The sequence below is a fragment of the Lepidothrix coronata genome, unplaced genomic scaffold, assembly GCF_001604755.1.
Source record: "Lepidothrix coronata isolate B3197 unplaced genomic scaffold, Lepidothrix_coronata-1.0 Scaffold68, whole genome shotgun sequence".
NCBI lineage: Eukaryota > Metazoa > Chordata > Aves > Passeriformes > Pipridae > Lepidothrix > Lepidothrix coronata.
The window spans coordinates 3,714,198-3,734,993 of NW_016690248.1; the positions used below are offsets into that span (position 1 = coordinate 3,714,198).

General features: G+C 37.3%; 1 protein-coding gene across 1 annotated transcript in view; it reads right to left on the reverse strand.

The window, feature by feature from the left end:
• OCA2 (OCA2 melanosomal transmembrane protein) overlaps nucleotides 1-20,796 on the reverse strand; it is a 167,219-nt gene that overhangs the window by 137,633 nt on the left and 8,790 nt on the right. Inside the window, exons 2-5 of the mRNA XM_017818343.1 lie at nucleotides 7,010-7,108; nucleotides 6,227-6,415; nucleotides 2,647-2,704; nucleotides 1,708-1,780 (exon numbers count right to left, since the gene is read on the reverse strand). Coding sequence (XP_017673832.1) covers nucleotides 1,708-1,780; nucleotides 2,647-2,704; nucleotides 6,227-6,415; nucleotides 7,010-7,108 — 419 coding nt within the window. The remainder of the gene's footprint in view (nucleotides 1-1,707; nucleotides 1,781-2,646; nucleotides 2,705-6,226; nucleotides 6,416-7,009; nucleotides 7,109-20,796) is intronic.

Below are 20,796 nucleotides of genomic sequence, written 5' to 3' on the forward strand. Positions count from 1 at the left end.
TAGGCTTTCTTTAACATCTACTTGTATATCCTCTTCTGCCTACTGTAAAATGTACCTTGAGAATGCTATATGTATTGATTATTTTTCACCAAGTTTCTGAGGTAGTTATATATTATTTGTCCTGATTTATGACCAGGTCACTTATGATAGCTTCTCTAGGATATTACCATTTCAAAGAAGACCTTTTCCCTGGGTCTTAGCATCCATTTTTGCATAATGTCCTTAACTGTGTTTTTTTCTGTGTTAGTATTTGTAGTCTTCTCTTTTGATTTCCTGTTCCTGTTTGTAGCTTACGAGGTTGTTTCTACATCATTGCCTCATGGTATAACAAGCTTAGCCACTTGTAACCCAAGTAACCACTCTGTCCCTTCTGGTTTCCCCAATGGAAGAGTGCTGTATAACTTTTCTCCCCCCCTTTTTGGAGTTTTAGCAATCCAGTTCAATTTTTGTCTATGTTGGATACATCCTATCTCTCCATCAGTTTTAGAAGTTCTGTGAGTCCCTAACAAATTTTTTTCTGTAGCATTTTGTCAATTGTGCCTTGAGGTTCTGCTCCTTTGCCTGCCTCTGCACGTGGTCCTGGTCTTCATCCATCTATTTAACAGCTTGAACATTGCCTGCAGCCAAAATGCTTAGTACATTTCTAACAACGTCAACAAACAGAATTATTTTTAAATGTTTTCTGTAAGGAAAAATGATGGAGGAGTGCAGTAGAGAACTAGAGTTACAAAATAAAAAATATTCAAAGGGGAAAAAGAATTAGAGAGGTTGTTTCATTCATTAAGTTAATTTATGCTCTGTGGAAGAAAAACCCATTTTTAGGACCTCTAAGGAAGATGAAAAGTTTGCTAAAATCTGACTATATTCTTTGCCTCGCAGTCTTTTTTCTATATATACATCTGGTTCGAGGACAAAAACATTGATGTAAACAGTATATTGATGGGAGTTTACAGTTGAAGTTGTCACTGATCCTACTAAAAGTCCCTTTATTTCCTCCAAAAAGCAACCTCAACTTTTAATTATAAATTGCCCTCAGGCACTAACATTTTCTTCCTCATTTACCCTACTAATTAGCACATTATATAGTGTCATTATTGGCCACAATGAGAATGCTAATAATCAAATCTATTTAAAATGGACTCTCTCTGCTCAAAATCATGGAGCTGACCAGTTAAATAGGAGAACTCGGCATTTCCAAAATTAAACTCTACTGCAGCTTTTCAAAACAAGAAACCTTCCAGCAGTTTGTGAAATATATCTACAGGTGAATCTTCTTTCAACATCAGCGAAATAAAAGTCAAGCAGATTGTAGATCAGACTGATTAAACTAAAAATATAGTGGGAACAAGAAACATAATTGATTACAATTTATTGTAATTTTTGGTTTTTTGTTTGTTTACTAACTGAATGTTTATCCCTCAAAGACTTTTCACATTCAGATCTCTGTTCACCTGTGATGAATCATTTTTATTTGTGGTTATTCTATTGCTTGTTCTTCTGAACAATTTCTTGGTCCCAACAGATGCCATTCAGTAAGACTTGGACAGGGAGCACGGCTGTGGCCTCTGTCAAAGGACAAGCCTAAGCGCAGCCAAGGCTCTGAGGACACCCAGTCCTCCCAGGGTATAAGACAGAAAACACCCACCCTTTCAACCAGTTTATCAATAAAACTTCAGATCAGGGTTGTTTTCAATGAAAGAAGGATACAGAAGCTTTCCAGAGGTGATACAGCCAACATCTGCCATGGAACACCTTGATCTGGATAAATGCCAAATAAAATCTAGGGCAAGTATAAAACCCAAACATTCATTAGTGACACAAAAACTGAAAAAATACCTGCTAAACTTATCTCAAATAGCTAAAAAAGACTCTCTCAAACTGTACATTCAATTGTGAGACTGATTCAATATTTTCAAGTGTTTCCACCACAGCTGTAAAGCACCTCTGGGGTACTTAACAAGGGCAAGTAATATTCCTCCTGTTAACTTACTACCAAAGTCACTTATTTGATGTATTTTACCCAAATGTCTCTTTGGACAGGATTTGTCTGGAAAACAACACCCATACCTTAGGAAATGCAGCGTGTCATACATTTTCCTCCGATAGAGAAGCCCTGCTACTCAAAAAGGAGTTCCTAAAAACAGCTAAAAGAATAAACTCCAACTTTTCAAAATTTTTCTCAAGTCTTACAGTCGAAGATTTCTCTAATTTCGAAGATTTTGTTAAGAGAGGGCAGCACTTTGGCCACCCCAGTTAGGAGAGGCCCATCTCCCCATGACCTTAGGGCTTTGACGCTGTGAGGCACTGCCATTGCTGATGCATCCTCCCCAGCACGTCTTTTCCTAGGAGCATTCCTCAGGTGCCAGTATGAAAAGACTCATGCTAAATTCAACAAGCATCCATAAGGGACAGATCTGAGTGTAAGCTGCCTCCTCCTCCAACTCAACTGCTTACCCAACCACATTGCCCTGAGTGGTGACTAATTCACCAAACAGGACATGAAGACCTGTACAGTATTGTCTTTTTTTGGCATCTTGCCCCCAACCTCAAGACATTTTTTATGAGCTAAGAGAAAATATCACAGCCCATTTTGAACTAATTCTAAGGCAATGTGGGCCAGGAGAGGATTGCAAATTCAATACTTACAGAGCAGACAACTACAAAGATAAAAAGGCCTGAAACTTTTAGGAATTTTAGACAGCATCTGAAACACAAGAAACATATATTTACTAATTGTTTATTTTAAAACAAATCTTTCTGTTCTCTTAGTAGCTCTGACATTTCAGAAACATCATAGTAAGAACTTTTGAATGATAATATCACATCTGAGTATGGACATCAGGATGCAGGGCCAGCAGAGGCTTTAGGAAACCTTGGTGACTAAAAAGGCTCCTGCTCCAGGTCTGCTGCCAGCTGGATCTCAATGCACAGGAAAGAAGGCTTTACCCACTGAGAAAGCTAAGGGAAGGCTGCAGCATGAGCTGGTGCTGGATCCTGGAGCCACTTCACTACTACTGCTGGTTCCTGACAAATCCAGAGACCCATCAGCTCTTTCTGGTCTCTCCCAGAGAGGCAAAGGAGCATTGCCATCACAGGGAAGTGTCATGGCTGTGCAGAAAGTACAGCTTATTGCATACAGGGATGGTGTCATGAATGACTTCCTCAAAACTGGACTTTTAATATACGTCCTGAAAGGTATTGGGGAAAAAAACACCTGAAGACAAGAACAAGCTTTAAGAATCTTCTGGGTTTAACAGTGTCTCTTTAAATCAAATATACTACATGAGCATAAATCAACTAGCAAAACCAGGTATTTTTTCCATAGCACATCTGTGCCCTTTGAAAAAATGCCCTGTTCTGGAAATGTGATGCCATAAAATCTTCTGAAGTGTCAGAGCTTACTATTAAGTGGGTTAAGCAAGAATAACTCTAAATTAAAATATAGATGTTGAAAATGCATGCTCTTGAGCAACAGTTCTCAAGATTCAGCACTTTTAAATTACTTTTTTTTTAATCACACCCTGAAATACAACTCAACTAATAATTTTCTGACTGCCCATCAATATGTCATGCAGATGTCTTAATTTACAGAAATCTTTCTATTGATTTGCCCTCACTACATATTTTCACTAATTGAAAGCATTAATGTTCTTAATCCATTTTTTTCAAAAGTAAACATTCAAACATTGCTTTTCCGACAGAATGACAAATGTAAGGTTTGATTTAAATCTGATGACAAGCAAGAAGGAGAAGATTTCAAGTTACCAGGATAATTAGTTGAAAAAAGAATAGTGCAAAAACAAGCTGCACTGATAGATGCTATAGGACAAAACATTAAAGCAGAGTAGTCTGAAGAGTGTCAGAAATAATTTTTAATTGCAGTGGAAATAAGTCCCTAAATCAATTCATTGACCAAAAGAAACGTAAATGACTGGACACCCATTTTTGGAAAACATTGTTTTCTAAAGTTCTCCTCCTCCTTAGAATTTTCCAAACAGAGGCTAATAAAAACCAGCAGCTAATAAAAATATGTTGCCACAGACAAACTGGTACAAAGAGGCTACAGTACTCTATGAAATACAAGTGGTAACAACTTTACACAAACTTTACACAGCATAAAAATCTAGAAAAGGTAGAGGAAGACGGGAAGGAAGCCAGTTAGGTGGCTTCTAGAAATTCCAAGTAGCCCTGCTCTACTGAAAAACAAGATGGCAGTGAGGGGAAAAAGATAATAATGGCTTGAAAATAAAGGAATGACAACAAAAGCCATTATCAGCACTTCATAACTGATAACTTCTGTTGGTATTGTGTGATTTATGGAAAATACCTAGTGCTATCTTAGTCATGAAGCCTCCATCCTGCTTGTCTATTCTTCCCATCTCTACATTACAGCTTTATTCTGGTGTTTTTGAGAATCTATTATGTTATGAATTAATAAATCCTGGTCCAGACTGGTTTAATTTTAATGTACTTGATTTTTTTTGTTTGCACTTAGGAATTATAATTTACAATAATAATTCAAATTGTTATTGAAACAAAAAACATAACTTGATTTTAAGACATAAGAGAAAAAAACATTAACTAAGCATTTATAAATTCATAACCACTTGTCTGTAAATATTGGAAACTCATCTAAAGACACTGGTAAGGTATAATAATTTTTTTGAAATGGTTATTTTATTAAATGTAGAATTTAGAACGATCTTTTCCCCCCATCTGTTTGTTTTCATGGCATTTTTTATTAGGGAAGCAGCACTTTTAACAGCTTAGAGTTGAGATGTGACTAGCTTTTGACTCACCTGTGGTTTGCAATCTGTTTCTTCCATTCTACAGTGCTAATCTGGCACAGCAGTGCAAGTACAAATGCTGTGCCAAATCCTATGCTGATATATGCCTCTGGCACAATCCTATTTGACTTCAGTTGGAAATGCACAAAGTGTAAATCTATGAAGGATTTCACCCCCCGTTCTAAACCAAATGATTTTTAGTCTAATCCACATATTGTGTCAGGCAGTTTAACTTCATTTGTTATCTCAGCAGAGTTATGCAGATTTATGCAAGCCAAGGAGTTGATCCCATATGTACAACCCACACTAAAGCAATGAAAATGGTTCAAGGGAAGTTCTGCCAGAAGAATGTGCTCCTCCCCAGATTATAAACCTATGCTGTAATGGAAATGATGGAGTCCACACTCATGATCAACACCTTTGTTCCATCAAATGCCAGAGAAATCTACCACAAATGTGAAGAAAGACAGCTGCCATACTCCTTTGCATATGCTCATTTTACACTAATTGCAGTCGTTGAAGTTCTCCTGCTCTGTTTGTTCAGCGGCAGTGCAGGAGAGCAGCACTCCACACAAAACCATATGCACAATTAAAGAAGGAAAGCAACTGTGGAGAGCTAAGACAATATACAGAGAAGGAAAAGATTCACTGACATCTCGCTGGAAAGGCTCCATGGATCAACGAGGAGATGGGGACATGCAGTGCTGGGCTCCATGAAAATCTGCAGAGCTGGCTGCAGACACCAAACAAAACTAGAAAAACCCTTGAAACTCTGGAAGGGAGAGAGGGAATTAGTATCCAGGGTTAAAGGTTTTGCTAGTTAAATCCCCAGCAAAAATATCCTGGGAAAATTTGAACTTAAGGTCTTATCACATTGCTATCTTTTAATATATCAACAGATTCAGTTTCCTCCATGCCTAAATGAGGTAAAAGACTACTTTGAAGTAAGGAGTGAAATATATTAATGTAGTTCAAGACAGAAGAATGTTAAGTTATATTTTGCTTTGCGTATATGTGAAAAGTTACTATAATGACTACAAAAAACTTTTAGATACATATTTTAATTAAAATGAAGGAACAAAACACTGAAGAAAAAAAGCTGTGGAATCAAACCAAAGGGCATTTAAGAAATGGTTTTAAAGAAATGTTAAAAGCAATATAGAAAGTATTTAATTACAATTTAGAATAGGTGCTATGACTGATGCTTGTAAGAACAAGGGGTTATTAATCATTAGGTAGAGACTGTAACCAATTTCACCAGTGTTTATTTTTAAACTATCAGTGGCAAGATATGGTCTAAACATGGAGTGCTATTTTATTAATTTGTGTAAATAAATCATTTTCTAGACATCTCTGCTTATAAACTAATACCTGCCGAAATTAATATATGTATATATATATAAAAGGAAACAGAAATAAATGAATGTTTGAAGTCAGACCTCATCTTTGATAAATTGAACTTGACATGAAGGTTGTCCAAGATTTCATATTTCTCAGAAGAAGCAGATCTGGAAAAACTTGTCATTTCACTTTCCAGTTGAAACCTTTGCTCAAATTCTGCTGAGCTGTTGTCCCATGAATCATCATCTGTGGTAAAATCTGGATTATGAAGAGCCATACACTGCAACCTGTCACACATTTTCAGTAAACATAATAAAACAGTGCTTTATTTCAACAAGTAGTAGATGCAACTGACCTTGCAAAACCTTATGTTCAATGTGATAGATTTTAATGGAAAAATTAATAGAAAAAGAATTATTCAGTACAGACTGAGCTCCCCTTGGTGATACTGCTGAGTAGATGGCAGAGCAAGGACAAGGAACCCATGACATTTAGGTGCACCCGAGACAACCAGTTCTCTGATACACTAGGCAGATGTGCTTCAAGATTTGGTGTGCAAATTGTGTTATAAGGATCTTTCCTACAGTTCTGCTGTGTCTTTCAATGCACCTGATGTAACACCACATGGAGGAAATAAGAGCACAAAACCTGCAGTTCCCTATCGGGCTCTTTAATCATTCTGACCTCAGATTCTACATCCTTCCCTTTTTACAGCCTCTTCTCTCCTCCCAAGGTCCTCCAGAATAATTCTTTGCTTACAACCCCTGTCATTCACTTTATTTCCCAGCAGGGTTTGTGTCAGGATATAAGAAAGAACCACATACAATTAAATAGAAGAGAGCTTACGAAAAAATATTTTGAGTAAAATGAAAGTAACTCACCCATTTTCCTCTGAGAAAACCTTCAGTAGTGGTGTCTTCTCTGTAAAGCCAGTGTTTTTTGACCTCGAGCTGAAGAGTTTTGAAAAATTGAAGTGATATCTTTGGAGGGAAAAATACCAAAACAGAATAATAAGTCTAAAGTAAAATGATTCACTACAGTTCTACAGAACATTTTGCTACAAGTCCATCTAATTAGTTAAATATTCTCTAAGAATGATGCTCACCTAAATTCGGGTTTTCATTAAGTTTGAACTAGACATGGTAGTTACCTCCTTATGCTCGCGGGGTACTCATTCATATAAGTTTACACTAACATACTTCTGAAAATATAAAACAACAGGATAATTTATTTCTCATAAATGTTATTTCAGACATGAATCACCATCTATAAATCCACTAATCACTACAGTAACCTTAGCACTCTTGGTATCAGGGAAGAAAAATTTATCTCGATACAAGTATGTCATTCCTGCAGCACAATTCCTTCCAAACAGTTTCTGTCAAGTCTTGGTCCTAGTACTGCAGATAATGAAACAGAGAGCAAGCTACTTCTTGCCATATTGCAGTTGAGCATTGTTAAAAAGCCTTTTGCTAAAGCATAAATCCCAAAGCTTGAGAAATATCTGAAGACAATCAAGGACAATCGCAGTCATTTTAGAACATCTTCCCAAGACCTGGCTCTTTCAGAGACATTTCCTGTCAAAATCAGTGTTATTCGGACACACCCTGATTTATTCCATTCAAAACTGCAGTCACCCACCACCAGAAGGTCTCAAAGAAATCTCCTCGACATACAGTCAAAATGTCTGTACCTAGAAGTAGACACCTAGAGGAAAACTGAAATTTCTTTTACTGTTGCTGGACTGCAAGAGAAAAGAAATTATAAAATCTTAGACAATCAAATAAGTACACAGAGGTGACTGCTAATTCAATCTTCTAAATATAAGGCCAGTTCAAAAAGAAGGGTTTGTGTATTTGACTTTATACCACAATGGAGGACAGAAATTCCTTGAGATTTGTGAAGATTCAAAATTCAAAATTAAAAAATTAAAACCTCCAATTAATGCTTCAGCTTGCTTGTTCAGTAGTGTTTTCATTCAGAAGACGTGCTAGGTGTTGAGCAACTGGATATGGTTATTTCAATCTTGAGTGGCCACAACGCTCATTCAAACTCTGCTGTAAGCCCGTATTTTCAGTCTCAACAGAAGAGAATGAATGAAAGATTGAATTATCCAGTACCTCAGGTCAAATGTTGGGCAGATTACAACTCAGGTTGTCAGTGTCATTGCACTGACGCTTAATCTGTGAAGAGATGATCGCATACTCTGAAGCACATCTTTTAAATAGGAGAATATCATTCACACAATGTTCAAGTGGAGAAACTTCCATTTTGAAGCAAGTGCTATTCTAATCTTATCATGGTCTTAGATGTGAATGGTTGCCTAGAGCTTTTACAAAAGGGAATCCATAAGGATAGCAAGAATGCTATGAGGACTTTAAAGGTGTGCTCACTGAGAGCTGCTGATATGCTCCTGGCTAATCCCAGCATTCTACTATACTCAGTCTGCATCCAAAGGGTACAATTATGATAACAATTCAGATGGTGGAACTCAAATTTGTGCATTCAGAAGTTTAACTCATGCAAAGATCAATTAGCTGTTTCTGCTTTTAAACAAAACGATGTGACTTGTTCCACTGGGAAAAAAAAGGCTTCAATTAATATATACTCTGCTGTTCTGATCTAATCTCGCATTGTGTACACCATTAACCTTTCCACACTGACTTGTCTACTTTTCTTCCTAGGACGTGCAAATTCCAAGACTATTAACCAGAACACTTTCTACAAAAACTTCCCTTTTCTTCTACTTGTTAGGAGTCGGTACCAACACTGCTTTGTGTTACTCAGGCATATATATCCACTGACAATCCTCACCTCAGCAACTCTTCACAACTACTGTGAATGACCAGTATGCAAAAAGTGCTGAAGTCAAAGCAACCACAGGAACGGCAACCAGAAAGAGAGGACAAAGGTTTGGTGGAAGGTGGTTTAAGTGACAAAACCTGAGTTGAAGAATCCAGAAGGCTAGTTAAAGACATCACTTTCACTTTCTTTTTGCACTTCTGTTACCCCCACTTGCTGGTATATTATCTGCCACTTTTAAATGGAACTGCAGAGCTGAACAGATGTCCAAGAATGATGAAGACAGTAAAAATGGAAAAGGTCTTCAGACAAAGTGAAAACAATTAGTGCATGACAACATCAATTTGCAGAGAATAAAAACACATAGACAAGAATAAGCAGCAGGAAACAGCCAGGCTTGACAAAACAAAAATAATTAGAGAAAAAGCAGAAGAGCCTTAACTCCCCCATGACGTGATTACCCTAATTAAAGAATGAGAGCAATATAAACAATAAAGCTAATTAGGGCATAAAAGAATCTTGAAGTCTGAAAGCTCTAGAAAGAAAAGTTGGAAAAACATCACTAAACAATAGCATGGATAATAAAAATGAAAGTCATCCCTGAACAGAGAGCCTAATGCAAGCCCCTCTGTGCCCCTCATACTTCTGCAGAGATGCTATTGGTGCAATTTGATCACCGACTTAATCAAAAAATAATAGAGATCATCTGCAAGCAAAGCATAGGAAGGCCCAAGGATCCCCCACTAATAGAGGAACAAGTCTACAGCGCTCAAAAACCCTCTTAACATCAACACTGCAAGTAGCTGGTAATTGTGACACTGTGTAAATAAGGGAAAAAAACCAACGTGACACATTTCAAAACCTGGGATCAGTTTACCATGACAGAATGTTTCTTCACAATCAAATACCTGGAAAATTTGATTATACCCACAGGCAATCCATGTCTACTGAGCAATTCAACAGCACTACCAAGAGACTAATCACCAGATCAGCTCATTAACCCATCGTGGGTAGGACTGTTAATAGGATGAGAAGACTGCTCTGGATTTATACTATGTGGGGGTGAGGAGCTGGTTAGCTGGACAATTGTGTTCACCATTCTTCTCTCATGGTTCAGACCCAAAAGTCATTAGCATGTTTTACATCAGATATGAGAATCATAGAATAGTTTGAGTTGGTCAAACTATTCTATGATTAGATGTCTAGAGGTCATTTAGTCAATCCCACCTACAATAAGCGAGGACATCCTCAACTAGATCAGGCTGCTCAGAAGAAACATGAAATAATTGCATTTACACATGTATACATTTATATTTAGATATGCATACAGATCTTCACACAAAAAAAATTAACATTCTCATTTCCCTTTCATTCAAAATGATGGGAGAAAACTAAAACCAAACCCTGTGAAAAAAGTATTTTACAAGGACTTCTCCAAAGACTTGCAAAACATTACTCACAAAGAAAGATCCATGTAGAACTGACATCAGAAAAAGAAGAGCATGTCCTACCTGCTGTATAACCGCTGCTGGGAGCATATTCATCCTCACATTTGCTGCTGCTGGGCATGGGTTGTTTTTTAATTTAGAGGAATCTTTCTAACAGAAGATTGTGTTCTTAACTACATGGCTGCTACTGTGACAGCTATATATACAGATTTTGGCTCTCTCTGCAGGAGTACAAGTTTGTTCCAAGGAAGCATGTCTTCTGAGCTGGTTACTTGCAGTCCAAGACATACTTTCCCATGCCTAATCTTTCAAGAAATTGCAATTTCTGTCTCCATAGTAACCCAGAGTAAGAACCAGCATTGTAGGAGGGCTATCCCACCCCAGATGATACAGCATATTCTGCCAAGTCATGGAGATGTCCACAGGTGAAGTTCCAATTGCCTGACAGCAGCTCTAGAAGGACCTCACCCACAGCATTAAATGAGGGTCCAATTGCAAGCCTTGGACAACTATTGCAGAAGCCCTGAAAACCTGTGGCTGTGCCACTGCTCCCATGGATGAACAAGGGTCACACTCTTTTGCTGGCATTTTGTACTTCTCTACAGCTGTACACCAGAGACATGATCTTCAATCTCCTATACCCTTTTGAGCAGCTTAAGGAGAAGCAGTTTCCCCCTGCCCTCCTGGACCTATGGAGAGGTAAAGGGAGAGCAGGAGAGGAAGGGAATGTGGGCAACTCCAGTTGCTCCCAATGATGGGCTGATGACTCATTAGATATTAGTCAGAGGGCTGCAATTTTCACCTACAACACACTACTGTTTCCCATTACCTGTAGGTGATAACTTGCAAAATCTTCAGGGGACTTTGGATGAAGTGCAAAGAGAGAACTTAATTCCAGCCATTGAGCCCTAGATCTGCCCTCTAACCACATTTTCAAGCATTTGCTAATGTGATTACACCTGCTACTTTAAACCAAAGGAAAAAGAAGACTTTGTGGTGGCACTGATGTTCAACCATAAGCAAACTTTCAATCACAAATACATTGCAGCAAAGGACACCAAAAAAAAACACATCCTACAAGAACCTGAGAAAGAAAAAGACCATACTCATCCTAGTTAGGCTGCAAACACTTAAAATAATCACAAGGTTTGACTGGAACCTATTATTTGCCTTGTATTGAAAAGATAAATCATGCCACATAATGCATTAAGTTTTCACTCCCTATAATAAAAGGCATACATTTTAAATATCGGCTAATACAATGCTTCATCTCCCGTATGCCACGTTATGCACACAACTATCAGTAAGAGAGCTATTTCTATGACAACAGAAACCAATAATTCTCACTTCCATGGAAAAGATTTAGTCAGAATTGAAGATGATGTGAGTATGGAAGCATAGGTATTGTGCAAGAACATCAGTAGTTTTGAACACAACTTATTAAAAATTTCACTATATAAAAAAATTAAAAGCACAATCTCTTCGGGGAAAAAAAGTTAGCATGCTTCCCTGAATTAGTAATCACTAAAATGATTATAAGCGTGAGGTTGCCTCTTACACAAAAGCCCAGAAACACTGCTGAGACAAGAGTTTGTAACAAATACAGCAACAATTTAAGCAAAATTTCCTAGAAGAGAAGTCCAGAGTAAGAATATGAGAGCTAATTAATCATGCAGGAGATTAGTCACAACAGCATGATTTTAATTTATCATTTCTACATTCTTTTAGGCTAAAGTTTTGTTTCAGAATCTTCCTGTTCCCTGAATAGAGAACATTTATATTAAATCATATGTACTGAACTAATTACTCTTATCGTATCTGTAAACAAGCATAATGCACAAATAAATTGAAAAATAGAATTGAAAGAAAAAAACCAAACCAAACCAATCAATCAAACAAACAAACAACAAAAAACACACACACACACAAAAAAAAAAACCACACCGGCTTTTGACTGCACTTGAAACACATTCTCCCACCAGATTTGGTTATTTGTCAGTTTCTAATAAAGTCTACTTTTGGAGTTACATGGTGCAAACTGTGCTGACCAACATCATAGCACTCAGCTCTTAAACATTTACATGGACTGTGTGCTAAGCAGCTGTGTGCACGCATACATCCATCAACATTATGATATATATGTGCCCACATGGAGACACATCACTCCATGATGTTTTCTCCTCAGTGGTAGGATGTCAGGGGAAATTGTTATGACTACCCATCACAAATGAAGCATGGTCAACTGATACGCTCAGAGCCAAGGGAAGGATCAAAGACTCCCGAGCTCACATCTCTAAACAGGCTCCAGATGTTTTCTGATGACTGCTTTATGTAGCTTCACTTAAATCAAAAAATAACCTCCAGACCCTTTAAAAGCATGCACCATTAAGATGTCAGGAAAATTTAGCAATGAAAGCATTACCTAATACAGACTCATTTTCTCTTAGGCTTTCCTTTCTATTAGACAGGACTGTACAGGATCCCCCAGAGGGATCCCCAAAGGTGGATCATGTGGGGCTGGCACTGGCATTACCTGACAGCAAGAGGTACAGTACTGTGAGAGGTACAGCCAACAGGCAGGTCTCATGTTGAAAGACACTGGGGTGCTGGAGAGTGTCCAAAGAGCAAATAAGCTGATTAAGGATCTGGAGCACAAGTCTTATGAAGAGCAGCTGAGGGAATTGGGGTTGTTTAGCCTGGAGAAAAGGAGGCTCAGGGGAGACCTTACCTCTCTCTACAGCAACCTGAAAGGTGGTTGTAGTGAGGTAGAGATTGGCCTCTTCTCCCAGGCAACAAGTGACAGAACATGAGGAAATGGCCTCAGGTTGTTTCAAGGGAGGTCTAGATTGGATATTTGGAAAAAATTTTTCACAGAAAAGCTTGTCAAGCATTGGAACAGACTGCCGGCAGAAGTTGCCGAGTTACCACCACTAGAGATATTTAGAAGACATGTAGATGTGGCATTTAGGGACAGGGTTCAGTGGTGGATTTGGCAGAGTTGGATTAGTGGTTGGACTCAATGATCTTAAAAGTCTTTTCCAACCTAAATAATTCTATGATTCCAAATTAATAAGTGTATACCGTGGTAAGACCCCAAGCAATTAAAGAACATGTTTAAGGAAGATGTAGTGAAATGTGTGCTGAGCTTATCCTAGATGGAAATGGTTCCTTATATAGGGCATACACAATGTGCTTGCTTCATTCACTTCTGATGGATTTTGAGAGTGAACATGTTCTGCAATGGCAATTGTAAGTTCAGAAACAGCTTGAAAAATAGAGTGCTTCCAATGGTTCCTCTTTTAAATCAAATCGGGCTTTGTAGGGTTATAGTACTTTCCTGGAAAAAATAAAATTAAATTTTCAGATATCTCCATGACTTGGTAGCGTACCTCAAGAGTCTTTGTCTGCCTCTGTCAGGGAATGTCTTCATCAAGAAGACATTGGGAGGTAGTTAACAGACTAGGACCTCATTGCAGTGGGCGAAGATAAAAGAAAGAACACTTAAGCTGCCCTGCAGCTTCTCTGACTCTACCTAAGAGGACTAAGTTGTTCTCCACAAATTTTCTGCTCCCATGTCAGGGTACCATGAGGTCTGGCTGCCCTATGGGAGGGAGCCAGGTCCAGAGGGTGGATGTGGGTCTGGCAGGGCCATGACCTTCCCAGCCAGAGTCTGTCCCACAACACTCAACAAGGGCTCAGGGACAGGATGGGGACCCAGGCCAACCCAGACTTTCATGACTAACCAGCAGGATCACAGTGACAGAGCAGATCAAAAGGGTCTACCATTTGAAGGAGTGAGCAGTTCAACTGAAAAGTGTGTCTGCTGTTTCCTCCTCTACATTTTCTGCTTCAGCAAAGAAAATTGGAAAGCTGCAGGAAACCACATGGAAAACCGCAGACAGTCTGAAGGAGAAAATACTTTTTGGGAGCAGGTGCTGCCAAAACAGTTTAGCTGTTAGCAACTGCCAGCAAGCTGCAAATTTGAAAAAGGCAGCAGTAGCCAGTTTGGGTAGTGGTCCAAATTCCAAACCCCCAGTTTCTCTGTGGATTAAACAGATAACCTTTTAAGAGGTATTATCTGCAAATGCTGCAAGTCATATTGAAAAATGAGTCTACAATAGGGAAGCAATTTATCAACACTTAAAGCATGACTGCACTTGTAATTCTTTAGCATATTCTGCAGGCTTGGCTTTTAAATGCCAGCATTTTTCCTTGGCATTCATGATGGGGTTTAGGCTCAACCAGCTCTGTTGCTAACTTAATTTATGACAAATAAAGGGGAATCAAAATTTCTTTCTAGCTCTTGAGGTAATTTAAAGAATATCAAACATTAAGGAAGTGGTTACGACTTAATATTTTGAATTTATATCTGAACAGACTCTCTTAAATATGCAATATGGGGCACTTGGATGATGGACACATGAACAGAGGGATGGGTCTGAGAAAAAAATGGATTATGTGACCATCTTGAGAGGTTATTCTTCAAGAATTACAGTGATATGATGTCATAGTCTCAAAGGTTTGGGGTAACATATGTTCAAGCTTTACTTACAGACTAACTGAACTGAAGAATGATACAAGAAAAGAAAGCACTATTAAAGCAAGATCACAGACCACTTCTGAGATGAGGAAACACTTTCATGCACAACAGTAAAACAGGATTATTTTGATAAAATTTTCCTTAATCCAATTAATGTACTGACAAGCTGTCACATGTAATTATGCTTCTGGCCTTGCATAGTCTTGTAATATATTCTTATGCCACTCACCCTAGTTTTGGAGATTGAAAAGAGTAATTTGTAAGCTATGAAGTAATGAAGACTCTATTTTTCATTTTTTTTAAACTCTTTGAAAATTGAAGTTCTATGTGTTTCATTCCAGGAATTTGGATATAACATTACTGATAACTGCAACTTTTAGATAAAAAAGTAACTTTGCCACTAAAAAAAATTGTCTCCCTTGCTTAGAGTTAAAAAAAAAAAGCCAGACATCTACAAAAAAAGGCTTATTAACACGAAAAAATAGGGTTGATTTCTGTGCCTGGAGATGTGTTAGAGAGAGAAGATGAAGGCAAGCAACAGGCCACCACACATCTTAAAAATAACAAGTAGTCATCAAATTAAGCTTTGTTTTAAAAAAAAAAAACACATGATGGATCCAAACTGTTGTAAGCTTCCTGGGACTTGTATTTTGTCCTTTAGTCACAATGAAAGGAAACAAGGAAAGTTCAAGCATATTAATTTCTGCTAAATAGTCAGGTTCTCATGAGGTATTTCAATATAACTAGGACAACTTACGTAGTCTTTATGTAGATCCTGATCTCAGTGGACTAGACCCAGCAAAAATGCTAAAATTTGCTTCAAAGCTAGGGCATGAGATACTCAGAGTAGACAGAGAAGAAAGAGCAGTAAAATTTTCAGATAAATAATTTGTAGGGGGAGATATAGCTTCCAAATTTTGAATTAACATTAAAAAGCTGATAAAATAATAGGTATTTTTTAACTGTATTGGAAGTCCTTCCATTATATTTACTTTTTAAATTAATTTAGTTATTAATGGAGGTATTAAGAATTCCTTTTCAGGTTCTGGCTGAGCATAAGACACTGAGGTTATTCATATAACCTTTGTCATCTAAAAGTCTGGTCTAGGATAATTACAGTCACTGGCAAGAGAAAGATCTCTTCAAATAATTTTCATCCTCCCCATCTCTCATGTTAACTATACAAGGAACCTGGGGAATTAACTTTGAGATAACAGACTTATTCACTAAATAATATATAAGCCTTACACAAACAATGTCTATATTACAGTATACTAAAAAGTACTTTTTTTCATGTACTTTTTATTTTCTCTTAAATTAAATCTCTTCTTCATACAGAAGACTTTTCATCAAAAAGTCAATGTTGAATTAGGTATACAAAAAAATATCAAGTCCTTCCAAACATGACTTATTCATAACTTCCTAACAAGAAACTTCCAAACCAAAATAATTCCACATCATTGGTCATTGCTTTCCATCTTGATTTATATCAAAGACAAAAATTTTTAAAGCACTGAAAATCTCAGAGGAACAAATTAAAGAAACCAAACTGAATAAAAAAGTATCTTATAACAATACAATATTTTCTCATACATTTGCAGAATATTCAGTGAAACCATTCAAGAATAAATGCAGTTTTATCTCACAAAGATCGTGCTCTTCCCTGCCATAGCCCTTCACTAAGATCGTTGTAACATATTAACATGCACTTTACAAGCTTCAGGAAACTCGTTCCACAGTATTGGGTTCTACAGACATCTTTTTCTGCCTTGAAAGGTCTTGAGTATCTGTAGGACCTTAAGGCTAAAATGTCAGAGAAGAAGCTATCTAATCTATGTTAGCAAACAGCTTTAAAACATAGATTTTTGATTCAGTGCTGATGTGAGACAAATTTGAAATAGAAAATGTGAGTCCATAAGCATATTCAACTGAAATTCTCAAATTAAAAAGAAGGGGGGAAAAATCAACAGCTAAACAAACAAATCAAACCAAAACCCAAGGATTATAAATAATGCATTCCAAAGAAACTCTGAGAATTTTATTGTCTTATGAAAAGTAGCATGCAAATTGCATTCGGCAAGCCTCCCCTCGAGTGGTGAGACTGACAACAAAACCAAAGAATAATAATGACATTTCAGCCTTCCTTCCTCCTGATTTAAGCTCTGTCTTTCTCCAGGTAAGAACATACTCCTGTGCACTGAAAAGACAAAAAAAACCAAAATTATGCCTCTCAGAATTTAGAAGGAAATTCCTTTTCCTACATGGCAGATGGCTTTGTTCCAGCAACATGGTTAAACTGTACATCATACTTCTTGATAGCACTTCTTTCCCCCCAGTCACACAGATGCCACTCTTTCCTCTCAAAGACTACATTCCCTTTGGCCCTATACAGAATGGAGTAACTTTGATTATTCCATAGTCTCACAGAGGTGATTTCTTTCCATGTTGCTCCCGAAATAGCATATTCTTGACGATAAATGCCATATTACTAGCTATGTATATTCTAAAAATCAGCACTGTACCAAACCTAAATAAATCCTGGACACTGATCATAAAAAAAAAATAGATAGTATTTTGCTCAGTAACCATGTGGACAATAACTCTTCACATGCACATGAAAATTCCTGGCCATCCAGGAATGAGGTTACATCAATAAAACTTCAGTCTGTGCTCCCAAACAAAGAGAAAGTAGAAAAGGGAAAGTGTCAGTACCGCTGACTTAAAAAGAAAATTCTTCATCAAGGGATTATCTGCAGAAAAAGGGAAAGCCCATCCTGACATGGTTACGTCAGCAGCTTCTGTACCAGCAGCTTCTGTACGAACAGAGATGCTGTGGAGCACAGCTAATATAGAGATTTAAAGACAGAAAAAATTTTACATGTGTTTTGATTCCTCAAGCAAATACAGTGCCTGAATAATTTACTAATTTTTCATTCGAAAACACCTGTTAGCATTCTTAAAAGGATGAAAAAAAATATTTAAATTTAAAAAAAACAAGTCTTGTCATTTCCCATATGTTGGACCAGACAGTTATGTAGCTATTTGATTATCAACTCAAATGGATGAAAAAGGTTTAGTGTTCTTGAACAAACAGCTCCTCTGAATAAGAGAAATCTGAAATGTAAGAAAAAGTACTAACAAAACACGGCATCTCACATATATTTTTTCAATAAGACAACTCCAGAAACTGTTGTCAACAGTCACTGTATCAACAAATGTCGTTTTTAATACAGTCTGCATGGGCACTTTGCAAAAAGAAATTATCCACAGAGTGTGATATAATAAAAAGTGAAGCATATTCTGACCATATGGAAGTGCAAAGGAAAAAGTGGATATTCAAACAGCAGAACAATAAACAAAGTAACAAAACAAGACAAAAACAAAAGGAACGACAACAAAAGAAGACACTAAAATGCCCATAATCAGATATTTTTATTAAAAGTTACTGTAGAGTTACCCCTTCTGCACCTCAAAAATCAACACAGAATAATGGTTTTTCCTCTACATGAAAAGAAACAGTTTAAAGCCCAAATAATGGAATCATGTTTGAGTCATGGCACTTAAAAGTAGGCTACAATTGCAAAGAAACTTTTTAAAAACAAACAAACAGAAATGCTTATGAGAAAGCAGAGGTCCATAGCACATTTTCACGGAGAAAAGTATAATTTTGTACTATTTTAATATTATGGAATGTGAAAGTTAACTAGAATAGTGGAAGAACTAACGCTACAGGAATTATCTCCTTCAGTTGCATTAGGAAAAAGTATGGCTGGAGAGAAAAAATATCATGACACACAGCAGAGCTGAAAGAATAGATTTTTATTTGAGACAAAAGCATATAGACAAAATTTTAAGAGGACATTGATTTAGAAAGAGTGGTCTCCATCAACATGGCAAGAGGTATGTTACAGTTTCATCTCTGAAGTGTTACTCCAGTTTATATGTTAATTTATTTTGGTCCATTACCAAATGCTGTAACCACAATAGGACAAAGTATGCTTCTACTTGCAACTTTCTTGTTAACGAAGACTAAATGTGATGTAGACCGTAACACCCTGAAGACTTCATTTCTGAAGAGATACATATGCAGCATGGGTAGGATCCTGATGATTAACTTTGAGTACAAGTAAATAAATTCCATTACATATAAGGAAACCGGTGTCAATACTTAATTTTGATGATCTCAAAGCATTATATGTATGACCTCAATCTTCCCAGGTTAATACAGAGTTTAGCAAGCATAAAGAGACAGAATTCTCTATTCTCCATCCTGTCTGCTTGAGCAAAGAAAACATATGCTGCCAATGGATGCAACAGAAAAATGCATATTTATATAATATTACAACATAGCCCTTCTCTATTAGCTTGGGAGATTAAAGACACATCAGAGAAAACAGAAGGGTATTCCTTGTTACCCTCATTTTGGTTTTACTATTCTTTTTAGCAGACAGATTCACTAAATTTAGGTTTATGCTTTTCACTGTAAGAGGTTTACATGATGAACCAGCTGTCAATAGATTCCTAAAGCGGATTGCAGGTCACATGTCACTGGTATGAGTGAAGACGTAGAGATACTCCTATCACTTCTAGAAAGATTAAAAACAAAATAATATTTGAAACTACTTTTACTTTTTTATTTTCTCAGCAGCAGAGAAAATAAATTACTTAAGAACACAAGAGTGAGTGGAAAAGTCCCTGCAAAATATTTACCTACCCTTCTCAAGAAAGTACTGTGTTAAACCAGGATTAGACTTCTTACAATAAATTCCTCAAAAGCCTAGTGCTTCCTCCACAAACATCAAGTGCAAAGCCCTGCCAGACATATCGGTTCAATGTAGCTGCCAGCATGGCCATCTGAGAGAAATGCTTTCATAATCTCCCACTGCCAGAGCTCCATGTTGGGCAAGGGAGTCCTTACAGAAACTCTGCTCAAGGATACCAGGGAGTGAATGGCAGACGGACTGTGTTTACTGTCCTTACTGACTAGCACGGAAAAGGGAGTGGCTCTGAAAGTGGGAGCAAAAGCCTTCAGACTTTCACAGCTGCTTCTGGATGCTGCTAATTCACAGACAAGACTGACTCAGTAGCTTCAGCTGAGCTTCTGAAAACTGTGAGTGGTTGTAACTGCCAACCTGTTTCCTATTTCACCCTGCTCAAAAGAAATCATATAAAAATGTGCAAGGGAAAAAAATAAAATGAAAAAAACAAATCCAAGTGCTTTACTTCTGAGCCTACCCAGTTCTGACAGCCCTGGCTCCAGCTCACGGTGCTGTCCTTGATTTAGCTTCAACCTGCTGTGGACAGAGCTCTGTGTGGTCTCTGTGTGCTGCTGGTACATTAGGACAATTATTGCACGTTGCCCCTGTAGCTCCATTAGCCCCTATGAAGCAGAAAATTGCTTGCTTGGTCACTGTCTGTAAGGATTTTGGTGACTCATTTATCAGCTTTTTCTGTATTTTAGAGAGTAAATCACTTGAGCTCCTTATGAATAGCAGGTTTTTAAAAGAGCCATATGATTTGCCAGACTACAGAATGTGACCCTATTTTTATTTTTTTTTTACTTTACTGGCTAATTTATTCCATCTGCATTAATCTATTTTTCCATCAGCTACATTCAATTTAATGTGAACTTCAGTTCTTAAATGCATGACCATCGTTATCTGGGAAATTTTTGCTGCAGCTGAGGAATGATTTCCAGTGCTCCTAAAACAAGAGGACAAAACACTCTGATGTTAATTAATTCTAACAGGAGAGACATTTGAAATTTTGGGCAGACTGAAACATCCCTATCGCCAGCAGAACTATGTTCTAAAACATCTGCTCCTAACAGTAAGCTATGAAAAGAAAAAAAAGAAAGGAAGAAAAGGTTTCTTTCTGT